At 35.4% G+C, this 21636-nt stretch overlaps 3 protein-coding genes across 3 annotated transcripts; all 3 read left to right on the forward strand.

The window, feature by feature from the left end:
* Positions 1-1595: 1595 nt before the first annotated feature.
* On the forward strand, positions 1596-9244 carry GCK72_012475 (uncharacterized protein; the record flags this gene model as incomplete). Its single annotated transcript, XM_053729143.1, has 6 exons — positions 1596-2249; positions 2328-2455; positions 7944-8199; positions 8313-8956; positions 9006-9140; positions 9190-9244. 6 exons carry the CDS (start codon positions 1596-1598, stop codon positions 9242-9244), a joined length of 1872 nt encoding a protein of 623 aa, XP_053583915.1.
* Positions 9245-9301: 57 nt separating this feature from the next.
* Positions 9302-9681, forward strand: GCK72_012476 (uncharacterized protein; the record flags this gene model as incomplete). Its single annotated transcript, XM_053729144.1, has 2 exons — positions 9302-9312; positions 9432-9681. The coding sequence occupies 2 exons, from the start codon at positions 9302-9304 to the stop codon at positions 9679-9681; spliced, it is 261 nt and encodes an 86-aa protein (XP_053583916.1).
* Positions 9682-19585: 9904 nt separating this feature from the next.
* Positions 19586-21284, forward strand: GCK72_012477 (uncharacterized protein; the record flags this gene model as incomplete). Its single annotated transcript, XM_053729145.1, has 5 exons — positions 19586-19789; positions 19904-20547; positions 20597-20731; positions 20781-20903; positions 21035-21284. 5 exons carry the CDS (start codon positions 19586-19588, stop codon positions 21282-21284), a joined length of 1356 nt encoding a protein of 451 aa, XP_053583917.1.
* Between the last annotated feature and the right edge of the window lie 352 nt (positions 21285-21636).

The raw sequence follows: 21636 nt of genomic DNA on the forward strand, positions 1-21636 counted from the left end.
GATCTCTATTTAGAAAAAAAAGCATTCTTTCCACTAACGATTCATCCCATTTCAACTAACTATGCTAACTATTGTACCTTGGGAGAACGGTAGTAAGATTGTTTTTAAATCCTCCTCAAGTCTATTCACAGAAACATAACAAATTTTGTTCCGATGAGTTCATACTCAATGAATTTTGAAAGAATTTAAAGAAAAAAGTTTAGTTTTTTCTGGTAATTGAGTGGGAATAATTGATACTGCTGTTTTATTTTTTCAGAATAGGTTTTTTCGCGAATGCTTTTACCACAATACTTTGCTCTTTCTTCGAATGGTTTTTTAATATCTCTTTGTATTTATTTATTTGTATTTATTTATTGTAGGAGGGAACATGCCACTTATGCTACACCAGTAAAAGGGAGATAACCGGAGAAATACATGAATAGAGGTGAAGGGGCTAAGAAGAATGTAAACTGTACGATAATTATAGAAGATTTAAACAGATAGGAAGAAGAATGAAGGTATGGTAGAAGATAAATAATATAGGAAGCGAGGGGGCGTAGATAATGAGCAATTGGGCCAGACCACCAGTTAATGAGATTGTATGGAGAAGAAATAGGGCGATTTTACCGGAGGAAGGTAAGACAACGTCTGAGACAATCATTTCACTCGTTGGTAGGGGAAGCCTGGCAGCGGCCGACCCAACAACAGAGCTACTTTGATAGATATTATGCCTTCGCTTTTGGGTGCTCAGAGCCTTAGACAAGGTGTCCAAGTGGATTGCTGTGAGAATCCTAAAGCTACTTCGCATTCCTACTCCGATCACCTTTGAGGTTTATGTAGGGTGGTGGATGGTCGGGAACAATTGCAGAAGATAATAATACAAGGATAGATTAAGAAGGATACGTAGAAGAGACCGGGCTGTTTTGTTGGGTAATGAGGCAAGAAACCGGAATGTGATGAGTGGTGAATACAATACGGTGGGAGAGAGGGTATGAGACAAGGGTAGAGAGCTGAGCAGATAAGAACTAGTAATTAAGATCGCTAAGAGTAAGATAGTTTTGTAATGGAAGGGCACGAAGCCGAGTTCTAAAGCAATCAGGTGTAGGGATAGAGATAAAAATACTCTCAGGAAGAGAATTCCAACAAGCAAGGGATCGAATGGATAGATATTGGGAAAAACATTTATATTTGTTCGGGAGAGTAGTTCTGACATAGTATTTGTGTCTCCTTAAATGGCTCAGCTTCGGATAAGTATAGAACAGATGATTCGGCATTTCGACGTCCTTTGTAACTAAGCATTTGTAAATAAATGATAAATCAGCTAATAGTCTTCGATATTCTAAGGATTCGAATCCGCATTCCTGAATTGCATTGAAATATCCATTGTACACTTTTCTCTGACAAAATTTTTAAGTTAAAAGTAATATCTGAAACATAAACCATCTGACATTTTTTCAAAATCATTTCTACTGCTCACTCTGAATCAATCCTTTCTAAGAATATAAGATTAATATTAATTTCTGTTTTTTTGAATTAATATTTTGCTAAAACCGAATAGCTTATCAATTCCATTAGAGTCAATCCTTCCACCACCAAAATAATCTAATTTTTCAGAGATGATGGGCCCATCGACCCAGGAGCTGCAAGCAGCTCTCACCGATACCTCAAAGGCATGCCACCATCTCTGGGAAGAGAATAAAGATCTCCAAGGCCGATTCGTCAACGAACTCGGTGAACTTCAAAGACTGCAAGTGGCTATTCAACAGCTCGAGCAGAATCAGAGAGCCGAACAAGCGTTCGCCGCGAAGCAGTCAATGGCAGAGATGCAGAAACGAGCGACCACTTTGTACGAGTTATTGGGTCAGAAGAGAAGTGAAATCGTCCAAAAACTGCATGACGGCACTAATATTGCCACTGGGCTCCAAACCCAACTGATCACCGATAAGCTATTCAACTGGAAGAATGCCCAGAAGCTCGCCCAAATCGGTGTCCCATTCGATGAGCGTGATTCGTTTTTGGATGAGATCCAGATGGAATTCGAGTTCCTCGCAGAGCACAACTGGCAGTTGAACATGTTCGCTTGTTGGATGTGTGACTTGCTCCGTCGTGCTCCACAGCTCAATGACGGTTTGGCACAGTCGACCATCGAAAAGTTGACTGTGATCAGTGAGCAGATGAACAAGTTGTTGTTCATGTTGGTATCACAAAGCTTCATTGTGTCGGTTCAACCGGAGCCCGTGTTGAAGACTCAACACAAGTTTGTTACGGAGGTTAGTAAAAAAACTGATATGCAGATCAGCTTTACCTAAAGCGCCGTAATTTTATGAACTTATTGAAACCGATTTCAGGTACGTCTCCTGATTGGTGACAAACTTGGAATTCGTCAACAACTCAGTAACACAAATGTCTCTGTCAAAATCATTGCAGAGGATGAAGCCAAGCAAATGAGTGCCGACTATGATTCACATAAAGAGATGTGAGTGATTTTAATGAATTTAATTGTAGCTACTATTAACTGAAAAACGTCTTTTTGTTTATTAGAGCAAACTAAAACAGTGATCTGTGAAAATGAGATCGTCACTGGAATGAGTTGATACACTAACTGAAATAGTGTTTTTGAATTAAAGTACTGCGTTTATCTGGACGACTATACGCTCTGTAGCACGAACACATAAATGAACTGCACGATGCAGAACATTTTTTTGCAAAATAACTTTTACAGTCACGGCCATAATCTTATTCCGCAAGGGTTTTTGAGCCCTAACTTCTTTAAAATTGGTCGGATTGCCCTGAAACTTTGAGGAAACATTTATTGTAAAGTTTTGTCATATTTAATGAAAGTTCAGGGTGAAAAATCATGCTTCACAAGTTTTATGTAAAATTTTGCGACACATGAAGAATGCGACACTTGCAGTTTTGAGTTGAAAATTGTCAACTTTGTGGTGTGGCACGGCGTCCCTGATAGTCTCACAATGTCGATTGTTTACGGACTATACAGAACAAACTTTTAGCTTCATTTTTGTAATTGACAACTTTTCTGTACGGGCACATCCTAATAAGTTACAGGCAGTTAATGTAAACAGTTCAAAAATTTCACCTTTTAGCACTGAAAAAAGGCAAAAATTGCGAGAAATTTCTTTGACGATTGATAACTTATTAGGATGTGCCCGTACAGAAAAGTTGTCAATTACAAAAATGAAGCTAAAAGTTTGTTCTGTATAGTCCATAAACAATCGATATTGTGAGGTTTTCAGGGAGGCCGTGTCACACCCACAAAGTTGACAATTTTCCACTGAAAACTGCAAGTGTCGCATTCTTCATGGCTAGTACTGTTTTTAGGGATTCATATCGAGGTAAAAATGTTACATAAATGTTTTCCACATTATTTTCAATACATTGGTAAACTTTTATACTGTATTCTACAAAAATACAAGTTTTACAGGTGTTTGAAGTGTAAATCTCCGTATATTAGTACTACCAAACTTTGACAGCCGGGAGACATGGATAGCAAGCCAAGAGTAGTAGTCCAGTGGTCAAAAAATGAACATCAAGTCTGTTTACATTAAAAAACTATCATAGACACTAATGAAACACTCTATTTTCGATACACCGGTCATGGAAATGAAAATATGTGATTTCTCGAGTTTTCGAAATTTTTGAAAATTTTACATAAAACTTGTGAAGCATGATTTTTCACCCTGAACTTTCATTAAATATGACAAAAACTTTACAATAAATGTTTCCTCAAAGTTTCAGGGCAATCCGACCAATTTTAAAGAAGTTAGGGCTCAAAAACCCTTGCGGAATAAGATTATGGCCGTGACTGTATATTTAGGACGTCAAAAGTTTTTGCTTACAAATTTCGGTGAATAGTTTTCTGTAAAAACGTATCATTGTAGAAAACCAAAAATGCGATTCAAAAAGTGTACTGGAATTTTTTTGAAAATCACTTTTTTGTGGGGCATTTTGTATTATGGCGACATCTAACCTATTTAACCTATCAAAAATTTCATTACTTTCATTACAAATTATATATCTGAAACAGTGTGTGTTCCATGTGACACTTTCATTCTGATCGAGATGGAAATAACCGTGCACTGATCTAAATCAAATACACGCATTTTTAAAAAGCTGTTTGAAACAGTTTCTAATGTTTCCAACAAATTATTCTGTTTCTCCAGTCTATTTTTTTGCAAATCGTGTTGAATTTCTCAGTTACTTGAGTTTACAGGTTCTCAGACCAATGACACCAAGTTGAACTGATACATATAATGACAAAATTAAAAGGAAAACATGAAAGTGCTTATTAATTGTATGACATTTTTGTGCTGTGGTTCATTTTTATTCTGGGTTTTCGTCATCTATCACTGAAAGTTTGGAATACGTCCAATCGAAGCTTTTGTTACTTTCATTTCAAAACATTTATCTGAAACAGCGTATGTTCCATAAAATAGTCTCATCTTGATCGTAAAAAGTTATAAACGATCAAAATCGAATGCAAACATATTTTAGAAGTTGTTTGAAACAGTTACGACTCCTATAAATTTATAAATATAGCATGTAAATTTTACGGTTTTGGCAATAGTTTTTCTCAATTTTTGGTGGAATCCTCAATGGAATTCTATGAAAATGTGAATCACAGTTCTTACAAGACCAATTGGTCCCCAATAGAGTACTAAACAAACAGAAATTCATTTATGAAATGCCTTAAGTAAAACGGAAACATGGGAACTGAAAAACATTCAGAACTAACAACACTGAATTTTATCTTTTTTTGGTTGGAATACCGTTACAGACAGTTATTAAAACTTAAATCTAAACTCTCCGACCAGTGACAGTATCGGCTCAATGAACTAATACATAAAATGACAAAATTGAAACGAAAGCATGAAAGCTGAAAATGCTTAGAATTAGTTCAAGATTTTTGTGCTGTGGTTCATTGAGACATGCTGAAATAATTTTTGTTGATCGCTAGGTTGTATGGCGAAGTTTGCCAGGAAAATTTTATTATCGAATTGAAATTGTTTCTGTTAATTGGCCAGCAGCATCAATACTACGTTTATATTCAAGGCTTGAAATTATATAAATGAAACGGTATAATATAAGACAAGGCGAATTTGAAAATTTTATCTTTTAAACAAGAACTCCCATTTTTTTCAATTAATCTGTGGATTCCCAACCATTTCAAGGCGGTGATTGAAATTCAATAAATATGAGAAATATTGCTGAATTTCCACATGCTTTGAAGATTTTAAAGAGACCAAGAGTTTTGCGGGAATCAGATAATAAAATCAGGTTAATGCTGAAACTCTAAAACCAGTCATCCCCAAAATAAAAAACAATGTTTACAAAATCAGTTTATTCACGTGAAAAAAAAAACGTTCAATCACAAAATCACAGATTGGATGCGGGGAGGAAATCTGGGGAAATATAAAAAACACAAAAATTGAAACGTGAACAAAACAAAACCGTGAACTAATCGTGGATTCCCATTCTGGATGCTCGCATCCAGAATGGGGAAATTGAGAAAAACTAGAAAAGTTATAGGCGTGAACTATAAAATGTGGATCCACATTCTGGTTTCACGAAATGGATGTGGGGAAATTTAGAGAAGACCAAGTAGAAAGACGTTGGGAATCATGGGGCTTTTCACAGAAATACTCTTGTAGACCTCTGAATATACTTCCGTCTAGCCAACAGTGAATTTACCATTGTAAGACTTCTGAAATAGAACATTTAGTTACGAGAAAGGTTTTCTAACAACTAACCTTTTGTAAAAAGCCTTTGTCTCAGCAGTGCTTAAATTCAAAAACTGTCAAATATCCATAAATTCACGATTAAATCTGAAAACGTATTGAGAAGATTATATCCGTCACCTGCTTTTTCGAATAGTTTAGGTTATAGAGTCGACAACAATGTATCCAGATAAAAATAATTGAGAAGTAATAGGATATCCACACACGACGACATTGAAACTTGGTAAAATGAATAAAATACAACAACAGGAAAAGGTCACGAATAATAATGGATAAACCCGAATCCTCGCTTTTTGCAGTAAAAAATCCACGTGACCTTTTCCTGTTGTTGTATTTTATTCATTTTACCAAGTTTCAATGTCGTCGTGTGTGGATATTCTATTACTTCTCAATTATTTTTATCTGGATACATTGTTGTCGACTCTATAACCTAAACTATTCGAAAAAGCAGGTGACGGATATAATCTTCTCAATACGTTTTCAGATTTAATCGTGAATTTATGGATATTTGACAGTTTTTGAATTTAAGCACTGCTGAGACAAAGGCTTTTTACAAAAGGTTAGTTGTTAGAAAACCTTTCTCGTAACTAAATGTTCTATTTCAGAAGTCTTACAATGGTAAATTCACTGTTGGCTAGACGGAAGTATATTCAGAGGTCTACAAGAGTATTTCTGTGAAAAGCCCCATGATTCTCAACGTCTTTCTACTTGGTCTTCTCTAAATTTCCCCACATCCATTTCGTGAAACCAGATGTGGATCCACATTTTATAGTTCACGCCTATAACTTTTCTAGTTTTTCTCAATTTCCCCATTCTGGATGCGAGCATCCAGAATGGGAATCCACGATTAGTTCACGGTTTTGTTTTGTTCACGTTTCAATTTTTGTGTTTTTTATATTTCCCCAGATTTCCTCCCCGCATCCAATCTGTGATTTTATGATTGAACTTTTTTTTTCACGTGAATAAACTGATTTTGTAAACATTGTTTTTTATTTTGGGGATGACTGGTTTTAGAGTTTCAGCATTAACCTGATTTTATTATCTGATTTCCGCGAAACTCAGGGTTTCTCGAAAATGTGGAAATTTAGCCAATACATGTGGAAATTTAGCGATTATCTCCATTTTTCTTATAAATTCTGATATGCTAAGAAAATCTGTGATAATTTCACATCTTTAGGGAGATAACCGCTACTTCTCCTTCAAAAGTTGAAATTTTCAAATTCGGCCTGTCTTATATGACAATAGAAGAATAAATCTGTCAACTAGAAACGTAGTGGTCTAGGCACTAACTAAAATTAAACGATTGGTACTAATCAAAATCATACGAAAAAATGTTTCATTGGAAACAGTAAAACATTTCTAGTTATCTCCTATAAGTTGATAGTTCTGTGCAAACATTTCTGTTTCGGCGGTCACTTTTTTTTAAAATTCTTATGAGTGAAAAGGTTGGAAACTCGAAGAAGAATCAATTACATAAAGTACTGTTCCAGATCACTGAGTGTACTGAATCTAAAAAACTTCATACATAATCAATAATAATCAAAATGCCTAAATGGAAGTAATCAAATGCCTAATCAAATGCCTAAATGGAAACGGTAACAAACTAACTAAAACAATGTTTACATGCAAATAATACAGCACTGAATGTTATCTACTTTTTGTTCGAATACCGTTTCAGACAGTTTTTATGAAATTTGAATTGTCATGTCCAGTGCTACATACGGACCTAAAATAGTACACCTATAATGGTAGACAACTCCTGTGTAATATGAAAGTAATCAAAATCACGTTCACATCTATTTTTTAAGTTGTTCGAAACAGTAAAACGTTTTTAGCGATCTCCTATAAGTATTACATCCAAAATAACGTTTTTTTCCGTTTCGGCAATCACATTTTTTTCAAATTCTGATGAGTTTCTCGGTGGCATTAATTTTCAGTGTACTGCATTTTTCAATATAGACTCAAATCGGAATTCTGAAAGCAATTATCAAAACGCAGGGTTTAATGAATAGATTTTCCCAGTAGTGAATTCAAAATTTTAATTTAGAAAAAGCCGAAATAGAAACAGTAACAAAATAATTGAAAGTAATTTTTAAGTACAAATAATACATCACTGAGTACTGTTTCAGACAGTTTTCCTAAGCTTGCTTCAATTTTAGCACCTATTGCATTCGATGTCAGAGGTGATAAGTCATGAAATATTTCCAGCCGCAACAACAAGACCGTCGGCACCATCTCCAACGACTTCGAGAAGCTAACAATGGACGAGAGAGGTCACCTCGCAGCCAAGTTCAACAACTCCAAGCTCACCCGCATCGCCCATAGAAAACCACCACCAAAAGGAGCGTCCGATATGAAATGTGCAGCCAATATGCAAGCGGCGACCGATCAGAAATACGCGTTGCTCTTCTATATCACTCCATTTCAAATGGGCAATTTGAGCAAGGCGAGTGGAGTGAGAATGGTAAAAATAACTGAATGTTCTCGATATAGTGCACTTGTGATTGGTGGTTTACTTTGACTTTTAAAAACAATTTTTGGATTTTTTGGTGCGTACAACAAACTTTTGATTTCTAGGAGGAGCAATTCGACGTGTGGACTCTCTCCCTTCCAATTATGGTTACCGTTCATGGCTCCCAAGATTGTGACGCCCAAGTGGCGATTCTCTGGCATCGTGCCTTCGCCTCAATCAGTAGAAACCCGAACGCCACTGATGTCACCGCTGTCACATGGGACAATCTTGCTCTGATGCTCCGTAACAAGTTCCAGCTATTCACTGGCGCCCGTCGCCCTCTTTCCGAGTCAGACCTCGCGTATCTCAGCGAGAAAATGTTGATGCCAAATGTAGCCGATCAAAAGCCAATTACTTTCCATCGATTCGCCAAACAAGCGATGCGTGACGAGCTCGCGTTCTCCTTCTGGGAATGGTTTTTCTCAATTATGCAGTTGATTAAGCAGAAACTTTTGAAGTACTGGGATGAGGGATGGTGTATTGGATTCATTTCGAAGCACGACGCTTCTCAAAGCATGATGATGTCTCCACACTCTTCATTCCTTCTGAGATTCTCCGACACCCAGACTGGAGCGGTTTCCATTGGATTCGTTTGTGATGAGGAGGGACAGAAAGTTCCGTTCCACTTGGCACCATTGACCATCAAGGATTTGGATCAACTCTCTTTGGCTAGCAGAATTGCGTCATGCCCACAGCTTAGGGATATCAGGTATAGTCATAGTTCTCAGTAGAGCGCAATTGCATTTTTCTTGTTTCAGATACATGTATCCCCACATCGACAAGGAAGAAATGCTCCGCTACTTCGAGTCAGAGGAACGTCATCGTGTTGGTGGCCCTGATAGTCCGGGAGGCTACATCCAGAGTGAAATTGTGATGGTTGCCAAGACTAACGGGTAAGTCTTAACCCCAACTAATAGCTAAAAAAATTTAAAAATTTTCCAGGAATTTCAGAAGAATGTCGAATGCTCCGTCGATGTTCGGTGCAGACTCTCCATAACCACTCTCGATTCAAAGTAAATTGGATTGGTCGCCAGGAGAGGTTCATCAGAATTCTATGATGGAGATGTAAGCTTTAAAAAAGTTATGCGTTCAGAGAAAATCGGACCCCTAGCGGTGATAAGCAAGTGGTCGGCATAAGAGAGATGGTCCGCAAGTACACTTCACAGAACATTTCGATTTTCCAGGGCCGACGATCTCGGACAGATCCTCACCGTCTCTGGCATGGATTCAATGTCTGGTGACGTGGAAACTCTTCTGGGACCTGCGTTCAAGAATCAAATCACTAATTTCCATCCACACGACAACTCCCACCAACAGCATAACCTCCATTTCGTGGATATGTCTCACCCAGCAATGATACTCCCACCACAACAGCAACAACAACAACATCACCATGCCCATAATCACAATCATAACCAATTCTATCCGTCATAATTTCATGCAAGTGCCCTCCACTGATAATTTCTTCTCGATTACTGTCACTAACTTCTGACCTCATCATTCCTTTCCTTGTCTCAATATCTCTCTGTCCAGTTCTCTCTGTCCAGTTGTGTAGCATCATATCTCTTTTCGCTTCTGTCCTCCTCTGTCCTCTATTTTATCTACACATCGAATGAAAAAATGACAACTTTGTAATAATTATAAGAATCGTAACTCTCAGTCACAATGTACTTCCTGATCTCGTCGAATAAATTATTGTTTTGTGAAAGAAAATTGGTGCGGTTTCAATGTGTTTTTAATTTGTTTTTTTTTTACCGAAGCTCCAATTTTTTACAGACGCTCCAATTTTGATTTGAAATAATTAATTTTTTGCATTTTTGAACGGTTTCGTGATCCAAGATGTTAGCCATGCAGTACTAGACGTCGGTACCATTAATATATTACGTTATTTTTCTGTTTTAGGTTGTATGTAGTTCTATTCCAAAATGATATCGTGAATTAGTTTCTTTCATTATCGATACGTTGTAATCTTCAGAATTTTCAAGTTGTCTCAAGTCCTCTGCAAAAATTGAAAATCAGAACTACTCTGGAATTTTGATCGTCTCTTTATTTAATAATTACTAATAATTTCACGTGTATTATCTGTTGTATGGTGAATCACAATTTCTAAAATTCCCCCATTTTGTTCAGTTTCAAAATGTCTTCTTTCATGGTCTGACAGTGTCAGTTAAGAAAAAAACCATATGATGTCTTATGAAAGATAATTTTCGCGGTTTCAATGTGTTTTTAAGTTTTTGAGGTTTACGTGAAATTCCAGTAAAAATAGGGCTTTAACTTCTGTTTGAAATGATTCATTTTTTCCATTTTTGCAGAGTTTCATGATCCAGGCTTTTAGCAATGCAATCACTTAGACTTCAAAACCACAAATACAGTAATAATAGTTGATCCAACGGGTTTTTTTCTAAAATTGTCTATTTTGTCAATTGATGAAACCCAATTTCCAGATATCACCCATTTTTTTCAGTTTCAAAATGTCTTCTTTTATGGAATTGTATCACAGTGTCAATAAGACGATTCAATTTTGTTCAATTTTGGAACCTTATTTGAAAATGGCATGTCGTACTGGACAAGACTGTCAAACATTTTTCAGTGTTTTTTATAATTTCGTTGCAGTTTCATGATACCTTTTTGTAGAATGATCCCTCGTGGAAACGATTGCTGCAGGATTTTACTTTCTCAAAGTTTTTCAATCAAGTTACTGTGTCCGGGTGTAGTTTAATTCAAAAATGAAGTCGTGTGTCAGTTCTCTTTCATCCGTACCAATAACGTGTGAAATTGTAAAGCCGCTTGTTAAATGATGGTCCTCTTATCAAACGGTTCACAACACCTTCCTTGAAAATAATTTCGAAAAAACACCTTATTACTTCAGGACCTCAGATGATAGGAATCTATAAAATTCAGTTATGAAAAAAGTTTACAATTTAATACGCATTAAAAAAGTGTGAATATTTTATCAAATGATGAAACATAATTTTCTAATTTTTACCTTTTTTGAGTATCAATATTCTTCTTTGATTGATTGTCTTACCCTGAAGTATTCAGTCATGATTTCTCTCTGACACAGTAATTTAAAGTAACTATCTTAGTTATTTTTTGCACAGTTTCATAGATGGACTGTTGCCAGGTGAAAATTTCATAATTGATTGTCATACCACGAAAGCCAAAAATTATTTTGCATATCATATATGGTTCGAAAATTTTCCCAGTTTAAAGAATATTAGAAAAAAATACAACATCAAATTTGTATTTTGGATGTTTTAGGACATATTTTCAGTCAGTTTCAGAATTGCCTTTTACCGTTTGTACGCCTATCCACAGTTGCTTTCATGAAATACCTATTTGATTGATTGTCTTATCCCTGGTATTCAGTCATGATCCCTCTCTGACACTGTGACTAAAAATATCATTTTACAAATTGTTATTTTGTGCAGTTTCACAGATGGATGCTTGCCATGTAAATTTTTTAAATTTAGTGTCTTCATTGTAAGTCATAAACTATTTTGCATATCCGAATCTTTTTCTAGTTTTTCAATAAGAATTAGAAGATGCATAATATTAAAAGACATACACCCACAACAACAAGTTGGCATTTTGAACACTTTTGGACGTTTGTTTTTCAGTCTGTTTCAGAATTACTTTTGCCGTTTGTTCGCTTTTCCATTGTTGTTTCAAAATCCGTCTGGAATTCAGAGTAAGATTCGCAATATGAATAACACATCTCATTATGCATCCTTAAACTTAATTTTCAATTGTCAAAACAAAGCCGAACTATTGTTTGTATTCTAATAATAATTTATTAGTGGATCACATGAAGCAGTGAATGTTTTATTTGTCACACTTTTTCCCTGGCGAAACTTCTGCATCTATTTTTCCAGATTTTGCAGTTTCTTAACATTTTTATTTCTCATCTGTCAAATGTGAATTTAGTCATTTCCACGATCCCTATCGTTACACTTTGCTACTTTGGAAAAAAACAATTAAAGTATCAAAATTCGGAGACATCTTGTAGAACTGTGTTTTTTTGCAATTTCTTTTCTTAAATCCAGAAACCTAAATACATATAATTTTTGTAGACTATGTAGATAATTTGATCTCACAAAACAAAACTTTCAACGAACATAGTGCACAAAATTTTACTGTAAATAAAATGTTTTAACTTGTTGAATACGAAACAAATCCAATGATTCAGCCAAACGTAGTCGCTTGATCACAAAAACGGAATGATTAGATATAAAACCCCAATAGCTTAAAAAATGAAATGCTTTTTTACTGCCCCTCATAAATATGTTCACTATTTCTAAAGACAGTTAAAGACAGTTGAAGACGTGGATGTTTGAATGCTTTGAATCCTTTTTGAACTATTATAATACAACAATTATGTTCAAAGCGATAACATTAAACTTGATTTTTACCACTGTTTCTAAACATTTGTATTTTTTTTATCCAATGAATAATTTGTTAATCTCCTGGGCTCCAAGTAACCATGAATCATCAGAAATTAGGTTTTTGAGTTTCTTTTTTGATAAAAAAAAACATACTGATAAACCACCGGGGTAACTTTTATAATGATAAGCAGTTCTTTTATATCATTTAAAAAAATATTGATCAGAAATTTTATTGTCTTTATGATTTTATTATATCTATATGTGATAAAGCAATCGTAATTTGGTAGACAGTCGAGTTATGATGCCGTTTAAAAACAGCCAAAAATTTAAAAGAAAGAGTATTTTAAAACATGAATTTATTATTACATGAAAAACATTCAATACTTATTTTATTTTAAAAAATTTTTCAATTGATTTGGTTTCTGCCATGGATTTTTTTGCAAAAAATTTAATATTATTTAGTTATTAGAGAAGTGTAATTTGGTTTAAAGATAACTCAGTCTACGAAGTTTTGACTTTTCTACTAAAAACATTATTTTTAATTGAAGATTCGTCATTACTGAACATGGTGAAAATGACGTCCGATCATCCCGAGCTACAGTTATGTTGTAAAAAAAATAAGCTTGAAACGGTATTTGTTTTTAATTTTAAAAAAATTAATCCAACGCGTCCGATTACTCGTTTTTTTATATCACAACACAAAGGGGGGAAGAGTATTTTTGAAGTTTCAAAATGTTTTAATGGTTGTTTTAACGACGCAGAATTCCAGGAAAAAGGAAAAGTTCAAGGTACCAAAAATTACTCTGTAAATAACTAATTACGTTTTCAACAAAGTCTCATCTATGGACGAAGCTTACTTGATAATTAATTTTGAAAAAACGTAGATCGAAAATAGAATTTAGCAGCGCCGCAAAAGAATTTGCAAGAATGGCTGTGCTGAGACACGCCCCTTTCTCAGCGTCGCAGAAAGGACTTTTATTGAAAGCATAATACCCAGCTCTAATGAAAATAGTTGTAGTAGAGTATGAGAGGCAGGTTTCAAACTAGAGATGTGCAATTAACACTAGTTTGTATGTTGGGTGAGTTCTAGTCATGTTTTTGAAACAGTGACAAAATTGTAAAACGTTGGATCGAACAGTTTGCCGGCGGGAGCATCATAAATTTGAAATAATACAAATTACAACCAACAGGCAATTGGAAATTTGGTTCGTAGGGGAAACTCTCGTTTTTTTCACAAAATAGTTGTCGGAGCTAATATTGTCAACTGCTTACCTTTAAAGCTAACGAAACGCTGTCAGTCCTCAATATGCAATTGGAAACTGGAATATCTAGTGTCCGATTAAATTGTGCAGATTAAATTACCAGTACTGAGAGCAATTTTATCAATTCAACATCTCCTTATAGCATGATGCGGTATCTCAATGAACTAAAACGGTAAACTTTTTTTCGGTTACTGAGAATCTAAAAGTCTTGATTATTCTTTATTCAGGAGTGGCCTCATTCAGGAATTTATTGTTGCTATTCATATTTTTAGATCATTTAGAGATTCTGGTCAAGCCAAAATTGATCTGTTTCCACCAGTGATGTTGTTGCATGAATAGATTTTCAACCACAGACTATCTTTAATTTTGATACTCTGCAATATTAGAGATGATGGAACAGAAAATATTTGAAGTTTTCAGTTTGAGGTGCAAAAATCGTTTCAATCGCGGCTAGCATGCATTTCAAATCAGTGACCAGTTTTTTTTTCTGTTTCATTTTTATGATTTAATTGTTTTCAGTAAACGACCAAACGTTTTCTAATAAGATTCATAATCTTTTGCGAAGTTTCAGCTTTCTTCATCACAGTTTATGCATGTCATTCTCCAGTTTTACAATGTAGTTTACAGTTTCAATAAACAAATAAATCAACAAAAAGCCAGTGATTTTCGTTTATTCGGTCGAACTAATTACTGGTGCCTTCTACATATCAGTGTTTCGAAAATGTTCAATCAGCGTAGGCTCGTCCTTTCTTGTTCAGGTTGCTATAGGGAGTAACAAATATTGGGCACTCGTTCTAAATATGTAACACGCGAAGAAATTCAGGGACCCTAAAACATCGAACTGTTTCTCATCGAACTCATCAAGCTAGGCACTTTTTTTTTTGAGAAGTACATATGGGAAAAGTCACTTTCGAGAGTAAACTTATGAGTCTTACACCCAACTCTCTCATTTTTGAAAATATGAAAATTTACTTACTATTCATATTCTTGACGATATGTTTTCTCAATATTTTTCAAGATAATAGTTTCAGTTTCACAGTTCCCATTTCAGTTGGAAGTTGACAGCATGACATTATCTGACACTATAGAATTTTGAAAAATTTGGGAAATTTGATGTATTCAATACTTTGTACCCTCATTTTACCTGAACATTTATTGAACATTCATGCTAGAAAATAATACAAACAAAACACCAAAGATACGGAAAATTTTGAGGATAACGGAAAAACTAACAGGGTCGAAAGCTTAATGCAGTCGCTTCATCTTTGTCTATATATCTGTTTCATGAAAATGTGAACATTTCACGACCCATAACTCCACGGTCACCTGGAGGCCTTCCCTAGTGAGAGTTTCCCTGTGACAGTGTAGAAATGTATCCATTTATTCCTTCTCACGTCACCAAAGTTAGTTTTATTTCATTCTTGTAAAAGAAAACTTTCTAGTTTTACTCATTTTTTGTAGAGTTTCAATATGCCATCTTTCAATATGCCATCCCTGAAGTATTCAGTCATGATCCCTCTCTGACACTATGATTTTAAAAAAGTAATCATCATTAGAAAAAAAAAATAACACATGTGCATTTTGGATGTTCTAAGACATATTTTTATAGCCAGTTTCAGAATTACCTTTTACCAATTGCTCGCTTATCCACTTTTACTATGAGATCGTTGCTTTTCATCTGTTAAATGTGAATTGTAAACACCTAGCCTCCCTTTCCGAGTCATAAGCCTTATCGTTACACATTGTCACTCTGGAAAGTAACATTAAAAGTATAAAAATCCGGGCACAACTTTGATTGTGTTTCTTTTTGTTGCTATTTCACGTTTTATGTCGAGAAGCCTGGACATAATGTTTGTAGTAGTAAGAAGATAATTTGATCTCACAAAACAAACCAACGGACATATTAAAAAAAATTACTGTAATGGCAATTTTTTAACTTGTTGAAAAGAAAAGAAATCCAATAGTACCATCGAATATAAAAACATGCTTGTTCACAACAACCAAGAGAAACGCCCATAGCTGAAACAAGGAACAACTTTTTATTGCCTCAAATAGACATTTTTACTATTTCTGAAAGCAGTTTAAGACGGTAAGACGTGGATGTTTGAATGTTTCAAGTTGTCTCCAATTTGGTAGACAATCGAGTTATGGTGCCGGTTACTAACTCATCATTCCATTTCATTGGCCATTCAATCGAATCATTCAAATGATCTTTGCTTCTGTATCAACATATTAACAGCATAAAACACAATACATGATAAAGCGAATGAAATTGAAACTAAAACATTGTATGTTTATTTTGAAGAAAATGAAAGATATCTCTCTCGAACCAACCACTTTTTTCTGGTTTCGTAGAAATTCAAAACTTTTTGAAGCAGAAAATTATCGTGTCAATGAGAAAAGTTCAGTTTCAGCGTTAATCTTCTGAAGAAACCTTTATGAATCATGATATACTTAGAGCAATTGTTTTTCCTGATATGCCAAGACACTGGTCTATGAAAATGGGCCAAAGAAGAACATACTAAGAACTGACTAGTGAGAAAACTTGTAAGTGCTTGCAAAAATATGAAACAAAAATTCTATTTTGAAATAGCAAATCAAGTAATCGACAAAAATGAAATACGAAGTTTTTTAGAACCGTTATGAAACAGAAGCAAAATATAAATGTTTGTTATTCCCTTACTTTGTTTAAAGATTATAAGAAACATTGCTTGGTTTCATACACGGACCAAGTAAATAATAGGAGTGCGAGCGAAAATAAGAGAAGTTACATTATGCTAAAAACAGCAAAAATTCAAAGGAAACTTTAAATTTTTTTTAAAATTACATAAAAACAATATTTATTTTAATCTCTCATTAGTAATCATCTTGAAGTTCTTGTAAAGACTTACCTTCTTTTCCTTCAACTGGGTTGTTGTCTCAATTTTGCTGCAATAAGTTTTATTTTATTTTTTAAGGTTTACAGGTAAATCAGGCCACGGAGTATCGGCTTGTCCACTAGAAAATTAATTTTCTATCTGAAAGTCTGGTTACTTCTTTGCTCCAAAAACCGGCGTTGGTTTGAAAACAGTTGAACTCTGAATAGCTTTAATCAAAAACAATTGTTTGAAAATCCAATAGTTAGCACTAACATGAGCTTTCTAAAACATAACCTCACATCAGTGTCGCCACCGGTGAAATTGAGATGATGGACTTCATGGAAATAATTATTTTCTCCCTGAAAATTGTCTATATAAAAACATATAATTCATCATTTACACTTCACAGTACGTAGAAGGATCCCAGATAGAGTACTTTCACAGTGACAAATTTGAAGAGCTCTGAAAACAATAATTACATTTCAAAAAACACTCAAAACCCCGAGCCCATCGCCGGCTCCCTTTCTCCCACTGGGCTGATAGAGTGCGCTGAATTTCGAGAAAAAGTTGTAGGGATGAAAGACACCAAATAGCCCTAACCCATTTTACTATTAATTACAACTTTTTTGAAAACGAAAAGAAAATTATCTCTCTCTCTTTCAGTATTTTTTGTGCCTCTTTTGTTATCAATTCATTTCAAAGTTCTAACACTTTTTACAACTTTTTGAACACTAAATTTTTATTAGCATCACGTCGACACTAATTATCTAGAAATTATTGGGATCTATTTTTCAGAAGTTTTGAAACGGAATATGGAAGTTGCATGTAACACTACTTTCAATGTTTCCAACAAATTATTCTGTTTCTCCAGTCTATTTTTTTGCAAATCGTGTTGAATTTCTCAGTTACTTGAATTTACAGTGTACAATTCTCAGACCAATGACACCAAGTTGAACTGATACATAAAATGACAAAATTAAAACGAAAACATGAAAGTGCTTATAAATTGTATGACATTTTTGTGCTGTGGTTCATATTTATTCTGGGTTTTCGTCATCTATCACTGAAAGTTTGGAATACGTCCATCCCGCCAATCGAAGCTTTCGTTACTTTCATTTTAAAACATTTATCTGAAACAGCGTATGTTCCATAACATAGTCTCATATTGATCGTAAAAAAAGTTGCAACTGATTAAAATCGAATGCAAACATATTTTAGAAGTTGTTTGAAACAGTTACAGCTCCTATAAGCTTATAAATATACCGTGTAAATTTTACGGTTTTGGCAATAGCATTTTCTCAAAGATTTAATGAAATTCACAGTAAATTTGTTATATGCAATTTTGACAACACTGACCGCGTATAGTTCGTTGAAAACTTTAATAAAAAAGTTCTTACAAGATCAACGAGACACGTGGGAGTACTGAACCAACTGAAATTCATTTATGAAATGCCTTAACTGAAACGGAAACATGAGAACTGAAAAACATTCAAAACTAGTACAACTCGTGATCATATCAATTTTTGCTCGAATACCGTTTCAGACAGTTTTTAAAACTTGTATCTTTATTTTCAGACTAATAAGTGGATCATAACTGAAACGGTGAAATATGACTGTAGAATAAATTTGTCAACTGGAAACATGGTGCTTTACGTTTTATCTCCTGCGCTATTAACAGATGATCAAAGATGTATTTACTGATAAAAATCAAAATTTGTATGACAATAGAAAACTCCTGAGGAATAAATAAGCCAACTAACAACAAGACGGTGCTCTAGGTTTCATTTCTTATATTAACTCGAAATCTATAAACATTGATACTGATCAAAATCAAATGCGCAAACAATTTCAAAGTTATTCGAAACAGTGAAACGTTTTTACTGATGTCCTATAAGTATTCCATGTATATCTTTCCGTTTCGGCAAGCACATATTTTATAAATTCTATTAAGTTTCTCAGTGGGGTTCGCCATGCACATTTTTCACAAGTTGCTCTCAATTACTGCTTTTTTCATTGTAGACTCAAATCGAAATTCTCAAAGCAAAACCCAAACGCACAACATCGAACTTTAAAAATTCATAGTAATATGTTGAAATAGAAACTGTAACAAACTGACTGAAACAATTTTTACGTACAAATAATACAGCACTGAATGTTATCTACCTTTTTGTTCGAATACCGTTTCAGAAAGTTTTTATGAAATTTGAATTGTCACGTCCAGTGCTATACGTAACTAAAATAGTACACTTATAATGGTAGACAACTCCTGTGTAATATGAAAGTTAGTCAACCACACACATGCGGTGCTCTAGGTTTTTATCTCTTACGTTGAACACAAATTTTAATAGAGGCAAACTAATCAAAATCAAGTTCACAATTATTTTAAAATTTGTTCGAAACCGTAAAACGTTTCTAGCGATCTCCTATAAGTATTCCATCCAAAATAACGTTTTTTTCCGTTTCGGCAAACACATTTTTTTCAAATTCTGATGAGTTTCTCGGTCTCATTGACTTTCAATGTACTGCATTTTTCATTGTATACTCAAATCGGAATTCTGAAAAACGCAGGGTGCTGTGATTGGATCTCTCAGTAGTGAATTCAAAATTTTAATTTAGAAAAAGCCGAAATACATAGAAACAGTAACAAAATAATTGAAAAGAATTTTTACGTAAAAATAATACAGCACTGAATACTGTTTCAGACAGTTTTCCTAAGCTTGCTTTAATTTTAGCACCTATTGCATTCGATGTCAGAGGTGATAAGTCATGAAATATTTCCAGCCGCAACAACAAGACCGTCGGCACCATCTCCAACGACTTCGAGAAGCTGACAATGGACGAGAGAGGTCATCTTGCAGCCAAGTTCAACAACTCCAAGCTCACCCGCATCGCCCATAGAAAGCCGCCACCAAAAGGAGCGTCCGATATGAAATGTGCAGCCAATATGCAAGCGGCGACCGATCAGAAATACGCGTTGCTCTTCTATATCACTCCATTTCAAATGGGCAATTTGAGCAAGGCGAGTGGAGTGAGAATGGTAAAAATAATTGAATGTTCTCGATATAGTGCACTTGTGATTGGTGGTTTACTTTGACTTTTTAAAACAATTTTTTGGATTTTTTGGTGCGTACCACAAACTTTTGATTTCTAGGAGGAGCAATTCGACGTGTGGACTCTCTCTCTTCCAATTATGGTCACAGTCCATGGCTCCCAAGATTGTGACGCCCAAGTGGCCATTCTCTGGCACCGTGCCTTTGCCTCAATCAGCAGAAACCCGAATGCCACTGATGTCACCGCTGTCACATGGGACAATCTTGCTCTGATGCTCCGTAACAAGTTCCAGTTATTCACTGGCGCCCGTCGCCCACTTTCAGAGTCAGACCTCGCGTATCTCAGTGAGAAAATGTTGATGCCAAATGTAGCCGATCAAAAGCCAATTACTTTCCATCGATTCGCCAAACAAGCGATGCGTGACGAGCTCGCGTTCTCCTTCTGGGAATGGTTTTTCTCAATTATGCAGTTGATTAAACAGAAACTTTTGAAGTACTGGGATGAGGGATGGTGTATTGGATTCATTTCGAAGCACGACGCTTCTCAAAGCATGATGATGTCACCACACTCTTCATTCCTTCTGAGATTCTCCGACACCCAGACTGGAGCGGTTTCCATTGGATTCGTTTGTGATGAGGAGGGACAGAAAGTTCCGTTCCATTTGGCTCCGTTGACCACCAAGGATCTGGATCAGCTCTCCCTGGCTAGCAGAATCGCGTCATGCCCACAGCTTAGGGATATCAGGTATAATCATTTTTCTCAGTAGAGCGCAGTTGCATTCTTCTTTTTTCAGATACATGTATCCCCACATCGATAAGGAAGAGATGCTCCGCTACTTCGAGTCCGAGGAACGTCATCGTGTTATTGGCCCAGATAGTCCGGGAGGCTACATCCAGAGTGAAATTGTGATGGTTGCGAAAACTAACGGGTAAGCCTTAACCCCATCTAATAGCTTAAAAATTTCAAAAATTTTCCAGGAATTTCAGAAGAATGTCGAATGCTCCGTCGATGTTCGGCGCTGACTCTCCATCACCACTCTCGATTCAAAGTAAATTGGATTGGTCGCCAGGAGAGGTTCATCAGAATTCGATGATGGAGATGTAAGTTTTTAAATAGTTATGCGTTCGGGGGAATCAAAGGCATCCATGCTGACCATTACTACACGAGCGCGGCGAGCAGCTGGCAAAAAGCAGAAGTGCAAGTACGCTCCACTGAACATTCAATTTTCCAGGGCCGACGATCTCGGACAGATCCTCACCGTCTCTGGCATGGATTCAATGTCTGGTGACGTGGAAACTCTTCTGGGACCTGCGTTCAAGAACCAAATCACTAATTTCCATCCACACGACAACTCCCACCAACAGCATAACCTCCATTTCGTTGATATGTCTCACCCAGCAATGATGCTCCAACCACAACAGCAACAACAACAACATCACCATACTCATAATCACAATCATAACCAATTCTATCCGTCATAATTTCATGCAAGTGCGCTCCACTGATAATTTATTCCTAGATTACTGTCACTAACTTCAGACCTCATCATTCCTTTCCCTGTCTCAATATCTCTCTGTCCAGTTCTCTCTGTCCAGTTGTGTAGAATCATATCTCGTTTTGCTTCTGTCCTCCTCTACTTTATCTACACATCGAATGAAAAAATGACAAGTTTGTAATTATAAAAATCGTAACCCTCTGTCACAATGTATTTTCTGATCTCGTCGAATAAATTATTGTCTTGTGGAAGAAAATTGTCGCGGTTTCAATGTGTTTTTAAGGATTTAATTTTTACATGAAGCTCCAGTTGGAAAAGTTGCGCAACAACTAGTTGCC

The sequence above is a fragment of the Caenorhabditis remanei genome, chromosome IV (genome assembly GCF_010183535.1).
Source record: "Caenorhabditis remanei strain PX506 chromosome IV, whole genome shotgun sequence".
Lineage (NCBI taxonomy): Eukaryota > Metazoa > Nematoda > Chromadorea > Rhabditida > Rhabditidae > Caenorhabditis > Caenorhabditis remanei.